General features: G+C 44.5%; 1 protein-coding gene across 1 annotated transcript in view; it reads left to right on the top strand.

The window, feature by feature from the left end:
• DCBLD2 (discoidin, CUB and LCCL domain containing 2) overlaps positions 1-14,543 on the top strand; it is a 134,906-nt gene that overhangs the window by 95,223 nt on the left and 25,140 nt on the right. Inside the window, exon 10 of the mRNA XM_040338703.1 lies at positions 10,826-10,973. Within this exon, the coding sequence (XP_040194637.1) occupies positions 10,826-10,973 (148 nt within the window). The remainder of the gene's footprint in view (positions 1-10,825; positions 10,974-14,543) is intronic.

Raw genomic sequence — 14,543 nt, 5'->3', positions numbered from 1 at the left:
AAACACAATACATCTTATAGATTTATAGTACTGTATGAAATAAATACACATCCCCTTTGGACCCTAGTGGTCTGTCCAGTATTTTACGTGCACTTTTATATAATAAAAACTGTTCTTTCTGTCTGGAAACTGTAGATTGTCCATAGCAACCAAAAAGTGTCCCTTTATGTCAAAAGTGGTTTTAGAGCAGCTAAAAAACAGCGATAATAAATTAGAATCACTTGCAGAATTGAGCGATAGCGATTTGTGGGGAAATTCGTCATCAAACACTGAAAGTAATAATTTTTATTATTATATTATTTGTTATAATTATTTATTATAATTTATGATTTTGTGTTTCAAATTTTATTAAACCCGGGATGTCTACTAGACTCTTGTTTGGACAGATTTAAGTGAGTTACTCCTAAGAATTGCAGGCCTACAATATAAAACGCCAAATTTCCATGCAAAATAATGATCCCGCTTTCAGCACCTAAAATCTGAAAGAATCATACCGCCAGGGAGGTTAAGTGTCCAGTAAGCAAGTGGTTAAGAAGTACGCTCTCTATGTGGATGTGAGGTGTTCTCCAGATTCTTGTTTCAATGATGTGAACATGGTTACTACAGCTTTTTGATTGAAATTTAATGGCACTGGCACTGTATGGTAAGGCTACAGCAAACAAAGAAAATGCCATTGTGTACAAAATATCTTTATATACAGGAAAATTGTGCTGCTGTGTAAGAGAAGACCTGTACCACAACAGAGTTGTAAATGTACTGCCCATTGATTTTGTTTAGCCCCATCTATACAGTACAGCAAACTTGAGTAGCACCACTTATTTACGATGGAGCTCAATTTAGAAACTCCATAAAATAAAAATAGAGAAGCTTCTATTTGTTCTGTGGAGAACAGCAAAGGGCAACCTGATTTGCAATGCGCAAGGGTTACGAAACCAGAACCGAGCTGCAGTGCCATGCATACCCCCCGTCCTGATCAGGCTCATTTACTGTACAGCATTAATACTAGACTGGGCCAATTCTGACAATTCTCACATACATTTTTTACATCTGCATTTATTTATTTTTTGCTTCAAAATTACTTGGAATCCCCAAACCTTATATATTTTTTGAAAACGGAATCATTGGAGAATAAAATAGTGTGATTTTTATGTCTCACAATATTTCCGCATTTTTTAAAGGGCACATTTTCAGCAAAAAAATGCACACAAACACAACATAATACTGAATATTTGGGTAAAATCTAAAAGATGGTGTTGCGCTGAGTAAATAAATACGGTACCTCCAACATGTCATGTTTTAAAATTGTGCATGTCCATGGAATGGAATGGCGACAGACTGCAGCACAATAAATTACCATAGGTCACGCTTTAGTGGCTAGTTCACACCCAGCGCGGTAGGACTGTGTTAGGCAGCCATTGAAGCACAGACCCACCACATGGACAAGGCAAAATGGTCCATTTCCTATGTGCCCACTTCACACCACTACATTTTAATGGTGTGCAGGCATGATGCCCTCAAAACTAGTACAGCATGCAGTACTTTATTTTTATTTATTTTTTTTCTTCAGTACAGCACGTGGCCAGCAATTGAACTTTGAGATGTCTTTGTGGCATCTCAAAGTTTTTGATTAAAAAAAATATGAAACAAGAAGGGAAACAGTGCTCTGAGCTCAGTGGGATTGGAATCGCATAGCACACCAGCCGCTGTGCTGCAGTGCAGCTGCTGGTCATAACTTGCCCTAAAAGCCTTTACAGGTTTCCAGTCTAGAGTTAAACTGGAGGTCTGGGGCTAGAATTATTGCCCTTGTTCCCTTGTTCTGATGTTCACATGTGTGATGCGATCACGGTTTACGTATGTGTGTAGGACCTACGTATGCATTCACATTTGCACATGAGCATGGGGGGGGGGGGGGGAAGGGCTCGGACAGCTGCAGCCATTATGCCAGTATAATGACTTCAACTCAAGGTTGTGCGGGTATGTCCTAAGGGCATGAAATGGTTATTGCTGCTGTTACTCAGATTTAAATAGATCTAAAGTCTTATTAATGTATAGCATAAAAAAGTTTAATAATTTGTACTTGCATATGGTTGTGAGGAAGCCACACTTAAATGCTTCTGCTGCCACCACCGAAAGAGACCCAACAAGCAGTAAAAAGCTTGTAGAGCAGGGATAGGCAATTAGCGGACCTCCAGCTGTTGCAGAACTACAAGTCCCATGAGGCATAGCAAGACACTGACATCCAGCCACAAGAATGACACCCAGCGGCAGAAGCATGATGGGACTTGTAGTTTTGCAACAGCTGGAGGTCCGCTAATTGCATATCCTTGTTGTAGAGGGTCCAACCCTTGTCCATTCTCCTTTTAAGCTTAATCTAAACCCCAAAACAATTTAACATACTGTAAGGCTGAGGGTTTTTTGCTTCTAACTTTACAAGAAGTGACAAAGACATTAATGGTAAAAGCAACAAGTATTTTCTGTACTAACCCAAATTGTTCATGAAAAGTGAAAACTAATACAGCTGCTACATCAAAGAACTGGCAAGCTGCAATATATTACATGGCTGGTTTAGAGCGAAGATACGTTTTAATATGTTTGTGTGTTTTAGGAAAATTTTCCCATTTGCTTCCTGTCCCAGAGCATGAAAACAAATCTCAATAGAGGGTTTCAGACGGGATTAAAAATCTGAAAAAAAAAAAAAAAGATTTTAAGCCATCTGCACTCTTTAAAAAATAAATAAAAAATTGTCTGGAGTCAGGTGTTAATCAGAATTACAATTACAATACAGTTCTGTAAGCTATTTCCTGATTCGTTTATTTGCTACTGGGCGCAAACGGCTCCCTCTGGAGTGATAACATGCCTGATAAATAGAGAGTTTTATGTCCAATCATTTCCATGGGCTATATTAAATTACCTAAACTGCGGCAGTAATGAAGGACATAACCAAATTAATCGCATTACATTTAATCTATCCCTGCATACATCATTTTTATGCAGCTGAGTTAATAATCTTTAGCAGTAATAATTTTGACATGGTTTATATTTTCTGATCAAAGCGCAGTCACATGACTTTTAATGCTTTGTTCTGAAGTTCTCCTAGACTGGCCATAATCTCAAAGATGTATACTTCTATTGTTTTTAAGGGACATGTCCTGATGTCCCTGGTACTTAATGTGGATGTAAACCCTCCATACACCCAGTGAAGTGAACAGCCTCAGATGATACAGAGATTAACTAAATCTCCCTACATAGGTTTTATATGTATATCTGCTGTCTTCACATTTATATACTGTTTAGAAAGTTGAGATCGTGTTAGGAGATTTTCTATTCCTGGTTAACACAGTGTGATGTCTGGATAATACAGCCAAGATGGCCAACATTGCTGATTTGAGGAAAGGCACACCCCCTCTCTTCATAGGCAGAGACTCTCAGAGCTGTTTTGTAATAGGAGCTGCTCTCTGCTACTATATTTTAGCAACCTCCTTTGATAAAAGATTCAGGCTGCTTTTGTCGAAAAAGTCAAAAAATATGTCGGGAGTTCTCAGGATGATAACAGAAGAACAATTCAGAAGAGAGCTAGAAGACTCTGTATAATACTGCAGATATATGTGCCCAGCTCAGATTTCATGAATCGGGTTTACATCCACTTTAAGGTTAATTGTGTATATATAAGAGCCTTCCTCAGACTTTCATATACAGCAAGAGTCTGCAAATGCTAGTTTTTGTTAAACTGTCCATGTACAGGTACATCTTCGCCACCTAAGATTTGGGTGGCATGATCTGCAATATGCTTAAGGATATATGGCAGTGCATGCAGGTACTGTGGGGGTCACACAGGAGTTACAATATATGCACCCATTCAAACTGCATCTTTCAACCCAGCTATTTTATATTTAGAAGGTGGGCAGCCCATACACATGACCAGGGCTCAACAAATACTGGACACCAGGCCACAGGGATGAGTAAAAAAAATCCAGATTGGTGTCAAGTGTGTTTGTATGAACACACTCCAGCACTGTACCACAACCTCTATTCCTTCCCTTTTGGGATGAGCTCGGAAGTGTTAAGAACCTAGTCCGAACACACCTGAGCTATCTCGCCAGGAAACTGTCGCTGTATTAAGCCAACCATAAGCAGCCAAGGCATTCCTCACCCTGCAGAAAAACCGTGTTTTGGGCCTGCGGGAAATGATCAATTCTAGCCTGATCTCTGATTGTCTGCAGGCGAGTCAATTCCTGCAGACCAAGAGAGATGAATTATCTGACATGGGAAGGAGAAGAAGAGAAAGTGTGGTAGCAAATGGATAAGTCCCCTAGATGTGCAAAACCACCACAGCTGAGATCGCTGTTGTGTACAAGACTGGTGATCACCACCAACTCTGGGCATAGGGGATGGTGATCTCTATTGCAGCCAGAGTTGGCATGGTGTGCAAAAATATACCCAAAATATAAAGGAATTTTGCCAGGTTGCTTTTTTCTTGTCAAAATCACCAAGGTTTATATCAAACCTTGTCCTGGGAGTAGCTGGCACTTTTAGAGCTGTGTATTGGTAATGTCTGGCTCTGAATAGGAACCTCAACTTGCAGAGTCATAAGTGCTGTTATATGTAAGGATTGTCTGTAGCTATGGAATTGCCACCACCATTATCTCTAAATTACTGCTAAGAGTGTACATCTTTCATATCTATACATCCACCTACAGCTATTAGATCACTTTGTAGGCTAATTGGCTTTTAGCTGACACACCTCGATTCAAGACAAATTTGTAGGACCCTGTACAAGATGATTATCACTAGAAAGGTGACTTTTCTCCAAAGGTAATAAGCCTTTGTATGTGTACTTTGTGTTTTAAAGGAAAAGGTCACTTTTTATAACATGTTACATGGTACACAGGGCCGGCGCTACCACTAGGCGGACTAGGCAGCCGCCTAGGAGCGCACTGCCGCCTAGAGCGCAGCCACGACCATTAGGGGTGTTTAAAATAATTGGCGGCAGGGCAGCTGAATCGCGATGGCGCGCCTTGCCTCCCCTCCTGTCCCGCAGCTCCCGCTCCTTCTAATCAGTCAGAGGCTCCCCCTCGTTTGCGCTGCCGTCCACTCAGATCGCTCAGTAACTCCTCAGCAGGCGATCTGCAGGGGGCGGAGTCCTGTACCGCCCGGATTAGGAGAGAAGATGAGCTCTGAAGGGCAGAGCTGTGTAAGAACGTCGCTGAGGAGGCGGGGTTGGACGGTCCGGACTCCGGAGTGGTGGAAGAGAAGAGAAGAGGGCGGAGTCGGTCAGTAACGGAGGAGAGCAAATTCAGTGTCCAGTGATGTTAGGAGCTGCTTGTTATCTGATCTGCCTGACGGTGAGTCACCTATACACACACTGACTGCCTTGTGTGAGTGTGTATGTGAGAGGACCTACTGCCAGGGGGATACTGACCTTCTTACACAGCTGTCTGCATACTGACTGTGCGCAGGGGAGTGTACTGTACACCTCCCGTGCTGCCCCCCCACCTGTATACTGCACTCCCCACCCCCACCTGTATACTGCACTCCCCACCCCCAACTGTATACTGCACTCCCCACCCCCAACTGTATACTGCACCCCCACCTGTATACTGCACCCCCACCTGTATACTGCCCCCCCCCACCCCCACCTGTATACTGCACTCCCCACCCCCAACTGTATACTGCACCCCCACCTGTATACTGCCCCCCCCACCTGTATACTGCACTCCCCACCCCCAACTGTATACGGCACCCCCCACCTGTATACTGCCCCCACCCCCACCTGTATACTGCACTCCCCACCCCCAACTGTATACTGCACACCCCAACTGTATACTGCACCCCCCACCCCCACCTGTATACTGCACTCCCCACCCCCAACTGTATACTGCCCCCCCCACCTGTATACTGCACTCCCCACCCCCAACTGTATACGGCACCCCCCACCTGTATACTGCCCCCACCCCCACCTGTATACTGCACTCCCCACCCCCAACTGTATACTGCACACCCCAACTGTATACTGCACCCCCCACCCCCACCTGTATACTGCACTCCCCACCCCCAACTGTATACTGCACACCCCACCTGTATACTGCCCCCCCCACCCCCACCTGTATACTGCACTCCCCACCCCCAACTGTATACTGCACCCCCACCTGTATACTGCCCCCCCCACCTGTATACTGCACTCCCCACCCCCAACTGTATACGGCACCCCCCACCTGTATACTGCCCCCACCCCCACCTGTATACTGCACTCCCCACCCCCAACTGTATACTGCACACCCCAACTGTATACTGCACCCCCCACCCCCACCTGTATACTGCACTCCCCACCCCCAACTGTATACTGCACACCCCACCTGTATACTGCCCCCCCACCCCCACCTGTATACTGCACCCCCCACCCCCACCTGTATACTGCACCCCACCCCCACCTGTATACTGCACCCCCCAACTGTATACTGCACCCCCCACCTGTATACTGCACCCCCCACCTGTATACTGCACACCCCAACTGTATACTGCACCCCCCACCCCCACCTGTATACTCCACCCCCCACCCCCACCTGTATACTGCACCCCCCAACTGTATACTGCACTCCCCACCCCCACCTGTATACTGCACCCCCCACCCCCACCTGTATACTGCACCCCCCACCTGTATACTGCACCCCCCACCCCCACCTGTATACTGCACTCCCCACCCCCACCTGTATACTGCACTCCCCACCCCCAACTGTATACTGCACCCCCCACCTGTATACTGCACACCCCAACTGTATACTGCACCCCCCACCCCCACCGGTATACTGCACCCCCCACCCCCACCTGTATACTGCACCCCCCACCTGTATACTGCCCCCACCTGTATACTGCACCCCCCACCTGTATACTGCCCCCACCTGTATACTGCACCCCCACCTGTATACTGCACCCCCACCTGTATACTGCACCCCCCACCTGTATACTGCACTCCCCACCTGTTTACTGCACTCCCCACCCCCACCTGTATACTGCACACCCCACCTGTATACTGCACACCCCCACCTGTATACTGCACCCCCCACCCTCTACTGTATACTGCACACCCCACCCCCACCTGTATACTGCACTCCCCACCCCCAACTGTATACTGCACCCCCCACCTGTATACTGCCCCCCCACCCCCACCTGTATACTGCACCCCCCACCTGTATACTGCACCCCCCACCCCCACCTGTATACTACCCCCCTACCCCCACCTGTATACTGCACCCCCCACCCTCTACTGTATACTGCACACCCCTACTGTATACTGCACCCCCACCTGTATACTGCACTCCCCACCCCAACTGTATACTGCACCCCCCACCTGTATACTGCACCCCCCACCCCCACCTGTATACTACCCCCCCTACCCCCACCTGTATACTGCACCCCCCACCTGTATACTGCCCCCACCCCCACCTGTATACTGCACCCCCCACCCGTATACTGCACCCCCACCTGTTTACTGCACTCCCCACCCCCACCTGTATACTGCACTCCCCACCCCCACCTGTATACTGCACCCCCCACCCGTATACTGCACCCCCACCTGTTTACTGCACTCCCCACCCCCACCTGTATACTGCACCCCCCACCTGTATACTGCACTCCCCACCCCCACCTGTATACTGCACCCCCCACCTGTTTACTGCACTCCCCACCCCCACCTGTATACTGCACCCCCCACCCGTATACTGCACCCCCACCTGTATACTGCACTCCCCACCCCACCTGTATACTGCACCCCCACCTGTATACTGCCCCCCCACCCTCTACTGTATACTGCACCTCCAGCCCCCCCTGTATACTGCACCCCCCACCCGTATACTGCACACCCCCACCTGTGTACTGCACACCCCACCCCCACCTGTATACTGCACCCCCCACCTGTGTACTGCACACCCCATCCCCACCCGTATACTGCACACCCCATCCCCACCCGTATACTGCACCCCCCACCAGTATACTGCACACCCTCACCCCACCTGTATACTACACCTTCCACCTGTATACTGCACACCCCACCTGTGTACTGCACACCCCACCCCCACCCGTATACTGCACACCCCCACCTGTATACTGCACACCCCACCTGTGTACTGCATACCCCACCCCCACCTGTATACTGCACACCCCACCTGTATACTGTACATTGGAGGTATTACACTTAGGTGATTACATTTGGGGGGGATTACAAAAAATCTCCATCCGCCACCTCCACCGTATACATGGGCAGGGCAAAGGGGTGGAGTTGGGGCGGAGCCAAAGGGGGCGGCAAAATTAGGTTTCGCCTAGGGTGTCGAAAATTCTTGCACCAGCCCTGATGGTACACCCATGGTACACCCATGTTAAGAATGTAACATGTTTTTTACCTGCAAAAAATGTGCATTTATTTTTCGTTTCCAATATTTTTATTGAGTTTTACAAAGAAAGAAAAAGGGTATACAAAAAAAGGGGGGGGGGAGGGGAAGAAAACAATCGCGGTCATCATCTGGAGTACTAACACACAGATACAAATTATTTCAAGTATAAACATAACATTAGCATATCTTGTGTCTCTGGGTACTCCTTCTAGAACTATCCCTGAATAGGGATGACATCAAACCCAGCTCGGAATCGCCCATTTGGAGCACTATCTAGACCCGGGGGGGGGGGGGGGGGGGCAACAGACAATAACCAACTATAGCTGATTTAGTATCATTACAATGGGAAGTAACCATAGAAAAGCAGGGAAAAAGGAAGAAAGAAACGAGAGAAGGATAAAAGGAGAGGAAGGGAAAGAAAGAGAGAGGAGAAGAAAGGATGGTGCATCCCTACCTTAACCCAAAACGGGAAAGCCCTTGCATTGATGCAGATCAAGTGCATTTATTTTTTTGGAAAAGTGAACTTATCCTTTAGGCTCCCTATGAATTATAGAACATCTTCCCCCTATGTTATATGGACGAAGAAAGGGAAATCCTAACTTCCTGTTCTAGGCTCTCACTTTGCACCTCTATAAATATGTTGTCGTATTACTGGCACGATAACCAACCAAAAAAAAACCAAATGCTGGTAAGCTACAGTGCCTTACGAAAGTATTCGGCCCCCTTGAACTTTGCGACCTTTTGCCACATTTCAGGCTTCAAACATAAAGATATAAATCTCTTCTTCTTTTTTTTTTTTTTGAAGAATCAACAACAAGTGGGACACAATCATGAAGTGGAACAATATTTATTGGATATTTCAAACTTAAAAAAAAAAAAAAAAACTGAAAAATTGGGCTTGCAAAATTATTCAGGCCCCTTAAGTTAATACTTTGTAGCGCCACCTTTTGTTGCGATTACAGCTGTAAGTCGCTTGGGGTATGTCTCTATCAGTTTTGCACATCGAGAGACTAAAATTTTTGCCCATTCCTCCTTGCAAAACCGCTCGAGCTCAGTGAGGTTGGATGGAGAGCGTTTGTGAACAGCAGTTTTCAGTTCTTTCCACAGATTCTCGATTGGATTCAGGTCTGGACTTTGACTTGGCCATTCTAACACCTGGATATGTTTATTTGTGAACCATTCCATTGTAGATTTTGCTTTATGTTTTGGATCATTGTCTTGTTGGAAGACAAATCTCCGTCCCAGTCTCAGGTCTTTTGCAGACTCCATCAGGTTTTCTTCCAGAATGGTCCTGCATTTGGCTCCATCCATCTTCCCATCAATTTTAACCATCTTCCCTGTCCCTGCTGAAGAAAAGCAGGCCCAAACCATGATGCTGCCACCACCATGTTTGACAGTGGGGATGGTGTGTTCAGGGTAATGAGCTGTGTTGCTTTTACGCCAAACATAACGTTTTGCATTGTTGCCAAAAAGTTTGATTTTGGTTTCATCTGACCAGAGCACCTTCTTCCACATGTTTGGTGTGTCTCCCAGGTGGCTTGTGGCAAACTTTAAACAACACTTTTTATGGATATCTTTAAGAAATGGCTTTCTTCTTGCCACTCTTCCATAAAGATTTGTGCAGTATACAGGGACTGATTGTTGTCCTATGGACAGAGTCTCCCACCTCAGCTGTAGATCTCTGCAGTTTATCCAGAGTGATCATGGGCCTCTTGGCTATTCTGATCAGTCTTCTCCTTGTATGAGCTGAAAGTTTAGAGGGACGGCCAGGTCTTCGTAGATTTGCTGTGGTCTGATACTCCCATTTCAATATTATCGCTTGCACAGTGCTCCTTGGAATGTTTAAAGCTTGGGAAATCTTTTTGTATCCAAATCCGGTTTTAAACTTCTCCACAACAGTATCTCGGACCTGCCTGGTGTGTTCTTTGTTCTTCATGATGCTCTCTGCGCTTTAAACGGACCTCTGAGACTATCACAGTGCAGGTGCATTTATACGGAGACTTGATTACACACAGGTGGATTCTATTTATCATCATTAGTCATTTAGGTCAACATTGGATCCTTCAGAGATCCTCACTGAACTTCTGGAGAGAGTTTGCTGCACTGAAAGTAAAGGGGCTGAATAATTGTGCACGCCCAATTTTTCAGGGTTTTTTGTTTGAATTATCCAATAAATTTCGTTCCACTTCATGATTGTGTACCACTTTAGATTCTTCAAAAAAATTTACAGTTTTATATTTTTATGTTTGAAGCCTGAAATGTGGCAAAAGGTCGCAAAGTTCAAGGGGGCCGAATACTTTCGCAAGGCACTGCATATATTTGTTCATGGGTTACTTGGGTTACATTCACACAGCTATGACAGCCAACTGGGGGAATAATGATATTTTTTTGGGTCATTCATCATGGTTTTCCACTTCTGTTTTTTTTTTGGCTTTCCTCAGATATTCCAAGGCAACTCTGATTATCATCAAGAGGTCCGCAACAACTTCATCCCACCCATAGTGGCAAGATTTGTAAAGATAAGACCTACGAGCTGGCACCAAAAGATTGCCATGAAGGTAGAACTTCTCGGCTGTCACAATATTCATGGTGAGAATGAGCTGTTTTTGCTGCGAGTCACCCGGCTTCACCTTTATCACCCATTTACATGACCCTCTGTGCTGAATCGGTAACCGTGATCTGTGTAGTGGCAAAGTTGTGTGCCTCCGTTTTCCTGTAGAAGATTAGACGACAACTACTTTTTAGTTTTCAATATTTTTATTGAGGATTTTTAGAAAACATAACACTTGCAATTAATTTTGTAATAATACAGATGTACAGATATTAATAATTATTGCTTATTAATCATGAAAAGAAAAATGAGAGACAAAAACAAAAAACAAACATATTTTAAACATTAAGTGAGTTCGAATGAGGATATATGTATTATAAAGTAGTTTGGTCATATAGACCAATGTAAGAAATAGAACATTCCTAATAAAATGTAAGAAAAGACAACATATATTATTAGCATAGAACAGAGAAAAAGGAGGAGGAGGAAGGAAAAAGGGAAGCAAGAAAGGGAAGGGAGGGTGGGTCAGGAAAACGGCAAGAGTGCTCTCCAATTTAGTATAGACCAGGCATATGCAATTAGCGGACCTCCAGCTGTTGCAGAACTACAAGTTCCATGAGGCATAGCAAGACTCTGACATCCACAAGCTTGACCCCCAGAGGCAGAGGCATGATGGGATTTGTAGTTTTGCAACAGCTGGAGGTCCGGTAATTGCATATCTCTGGTATAGACCATAAACTCCAAAAGATCACAGATGAATTTAAGTATTTATATTATAATTAATCCAGGGTTCCCATACAGCTTCAAACCAATCAATTTTATCCTCCTTGAGAGCAGATAACCTTTCATTAATCATAATCCATGACAGTTTACTTTTTAATAAACTAAACGGTATCGTAGATGTCTTCCAGGATTTAGCTATAGAAATTCTAGCAGCAATAAATATGAATGTTATAAATTTTACCATTTGCTTTGATGTACCTCGTACTTGTAATCCCAATAATGCATTCCATGGTGATTTCGTGAGATTCACATTAGTTAAGGAAAAAATAAAGTTATAGGTACGAATCCAAAATCTCCTTACTTTTCGACAGGTCCACCATATGTGGTACATAGTCCCTTCTGCGTTACAACCTCTATAACATTTAGGTGAAGCACCTTGGACAAACGTAGCTAAACGAGCTGGAACCATGTACCATCTTAATAACACTTTATAATTTGCTTCAATCATTGAAGTATTAATAAGAGATTTAGAACTACTACTTTTTAATTTCATCTGTGGTGAAAAATTTACAAATCTGTTATTACAATTGGCTTATGTTTGTCTAAGATTTAATTTGTCTAAGATTCCTTTGTGTTAAAAAGCACTTTCATACAGGAAAGGAATGATACAACTAGTGCAAAGCAAAGTACTACCAATTAGATATTCACTCCATTGATGTACTTTAACCACTTACCCCCCGGACCATATTGCTGCCCAAAGACCAGAGTACTTTTTGCGATTCGGGACTGCGTCGCTTTAACAGACAATTGCGCGGTCGTGCGACGTGGCTCCCAAACAAAATTGGCGTCCTTTTTTTCCCACAAATAGAGCTTTCTTTTGGTGGTATTTGATCACCTCTGCGGTTTTTATTTTTTGCGCTATAAACAAAAATAGAACGACAATTTTGAAAAAAATGAATATTTTTTACTTTTTGCTGTAATAAATATCCCCCAAAAATATATAAAAAAACATTTTTTTTCCTCAGTTTAGGCCGATACGTATTCTTCTACATATTTTTCGTAAAAAAAAATCGCAATAAGCGTTTATTGATTGGTTTGCGCAAAAGTTATAGCGTTTACAAAATAGGGGGTATTTTTATGGCATTTTTATTAATATTTTTTTTACTAGTAATGGCGGCGATCAGCGATTTTTTTTTTTGGTATTGCGACATTATGGCGGACACTTCGGACATTTTTGACACATTTTTGGGACCATTGGCATTTTTATAGCGATCAGTGCTATAAAAATGCATTAGATTACTATAAAAATGCCACTGGCAGTGAAGGGGTTAACACTAGGGGGCGGGGAAGGGGTTAAGTATGCCTGGGTGTGTTCTTACTGTGGGGGGGGGGGTGGCCTCACTAGGGGAAACACTGATCCTCGGTTCATACAGTGTATGAACCGAAGAAAAGCATTTCCCCTGCTGACAGGAACGAGAGCTGTGTGTTTACACACACAGCTCCCGTTCCCCGCTCTGTACCGAGCGATCGCGTGTGCCCGGCGGCGATCGCGCCCGCCGGGCACACGCACGGGAGTCGGGGGCGAGCGGGGGGCGCGTGCGCGCGCCTCCGGCGGCGCGCGTGCGCCCCTAGTGGCGGCTAAAAGGTAGGACGTCATAATACGTGATCTCGCCTAGGAGAGCCACCTTGTGGACGTATTATGACGGTGCGGCGACGGCAAGTGGTTAAAATGGCTAGATGTTCTTATATCTGTTATTAACAAAGCATATAGCTTTGCTGTTGGTTGATTAGGCACTTTAACCACTTCCGGACCGCCGTACACAGATATACGTCGGCAAGAAGGATATCTTTGTTATGCTAGCTGCCATAACCCGGGTATTCTCTTCTTTAGCGGGCGGTCCGTTTTCTGATACTAGTGGTCTCTACGGCGGATTCGCCGCAAGATCACTTTTATCAGTGACGGGAGAGGGCCTCCCCTTTCCGCGCCCTCCTCCGCTTACCAAAGTCGTCGACGGGGGCGATCGGGTCCTTTCCCCTGCTTGGTATGGTGACGGATGAGGGGAAGATAGCCCCCACCCATCTCCATACCATTGCCGGGAGGAAGCGTTGTCAAAACCAAACTTCACTTCCGCCCATAGCTTTTAAAGGGCCATTTTTTTTTTTTTCACGAATGACTTTTTAATTTTTTTATTATTATTTATTTTTATGTTGCATTTTAATGTAAATATGAGATCTGAGTTCTTTTTGACCCCAAATGTCAAATTTAAGAGGTCCTGTCATGTTGTTTTCTATTACAAGGGATGGTTACATTATTAGCAATATTATTATAATTTTTTTTTTTTAAAGAACAGTGTAAAAAAATAAAAGGTAAAGTAAAATAAATGAGAAAAAAAATAAACATTTTTAAACACGCCCAGTCCTGCAAGCTCACGCGCAGAAGCGAATGCATAAGTGAGCAGCACCCGCATATGAAAATGGTGTTCAAACTAGGGCTGCAACTAACGATTATTTTCATAATCGATTAGTTGGCCGATTATTGTTTAGATTAATCGGATAATAGCCTTAAAAAAAAAATGCATTTTTACATTTTTTTGGGCCAATTTGTTGTTGGGCAGGTTACAAAACACAAATTGCCGCAAAAACACATTACATGCTTTTCTGCAGCTTCTCCATTGAAGTATATTGAACCAAAAAAACAAAATAGCACCGTTTTGCGTGAAGTCCTTGCCTTTTCACATCCATGATTTTTTTTTCAGCTGCTGCGTATTTGGAATGTGTCCCATAGGAAAACATGAACTGTAGTGTGTTTCTGCAAAAAGCACCAAAAAACAGAGGTGTGACCCAGGCCTGAGATGTTTAGTAACATAATGGGGTTAAAAAACAAA

This window comes from Rana temporaria, chromosome 2 (assembly GCF_905171775.1).
Source record: "Rana temporaria chromosome 2, aRanTem1.1, whole genome shotgun sequence".
Classification (NCBI taxonomy): domain Eukaryota; kingdom Metazoa; phylum Chordata; class Amphibia; order Anura; family Ranidae; genus Rana; species Rana temporaria.
Note: the sequence above shows the minus strand (reverse complement) of the source record. Positions and strands in the feature narration are given on the sequence as shown.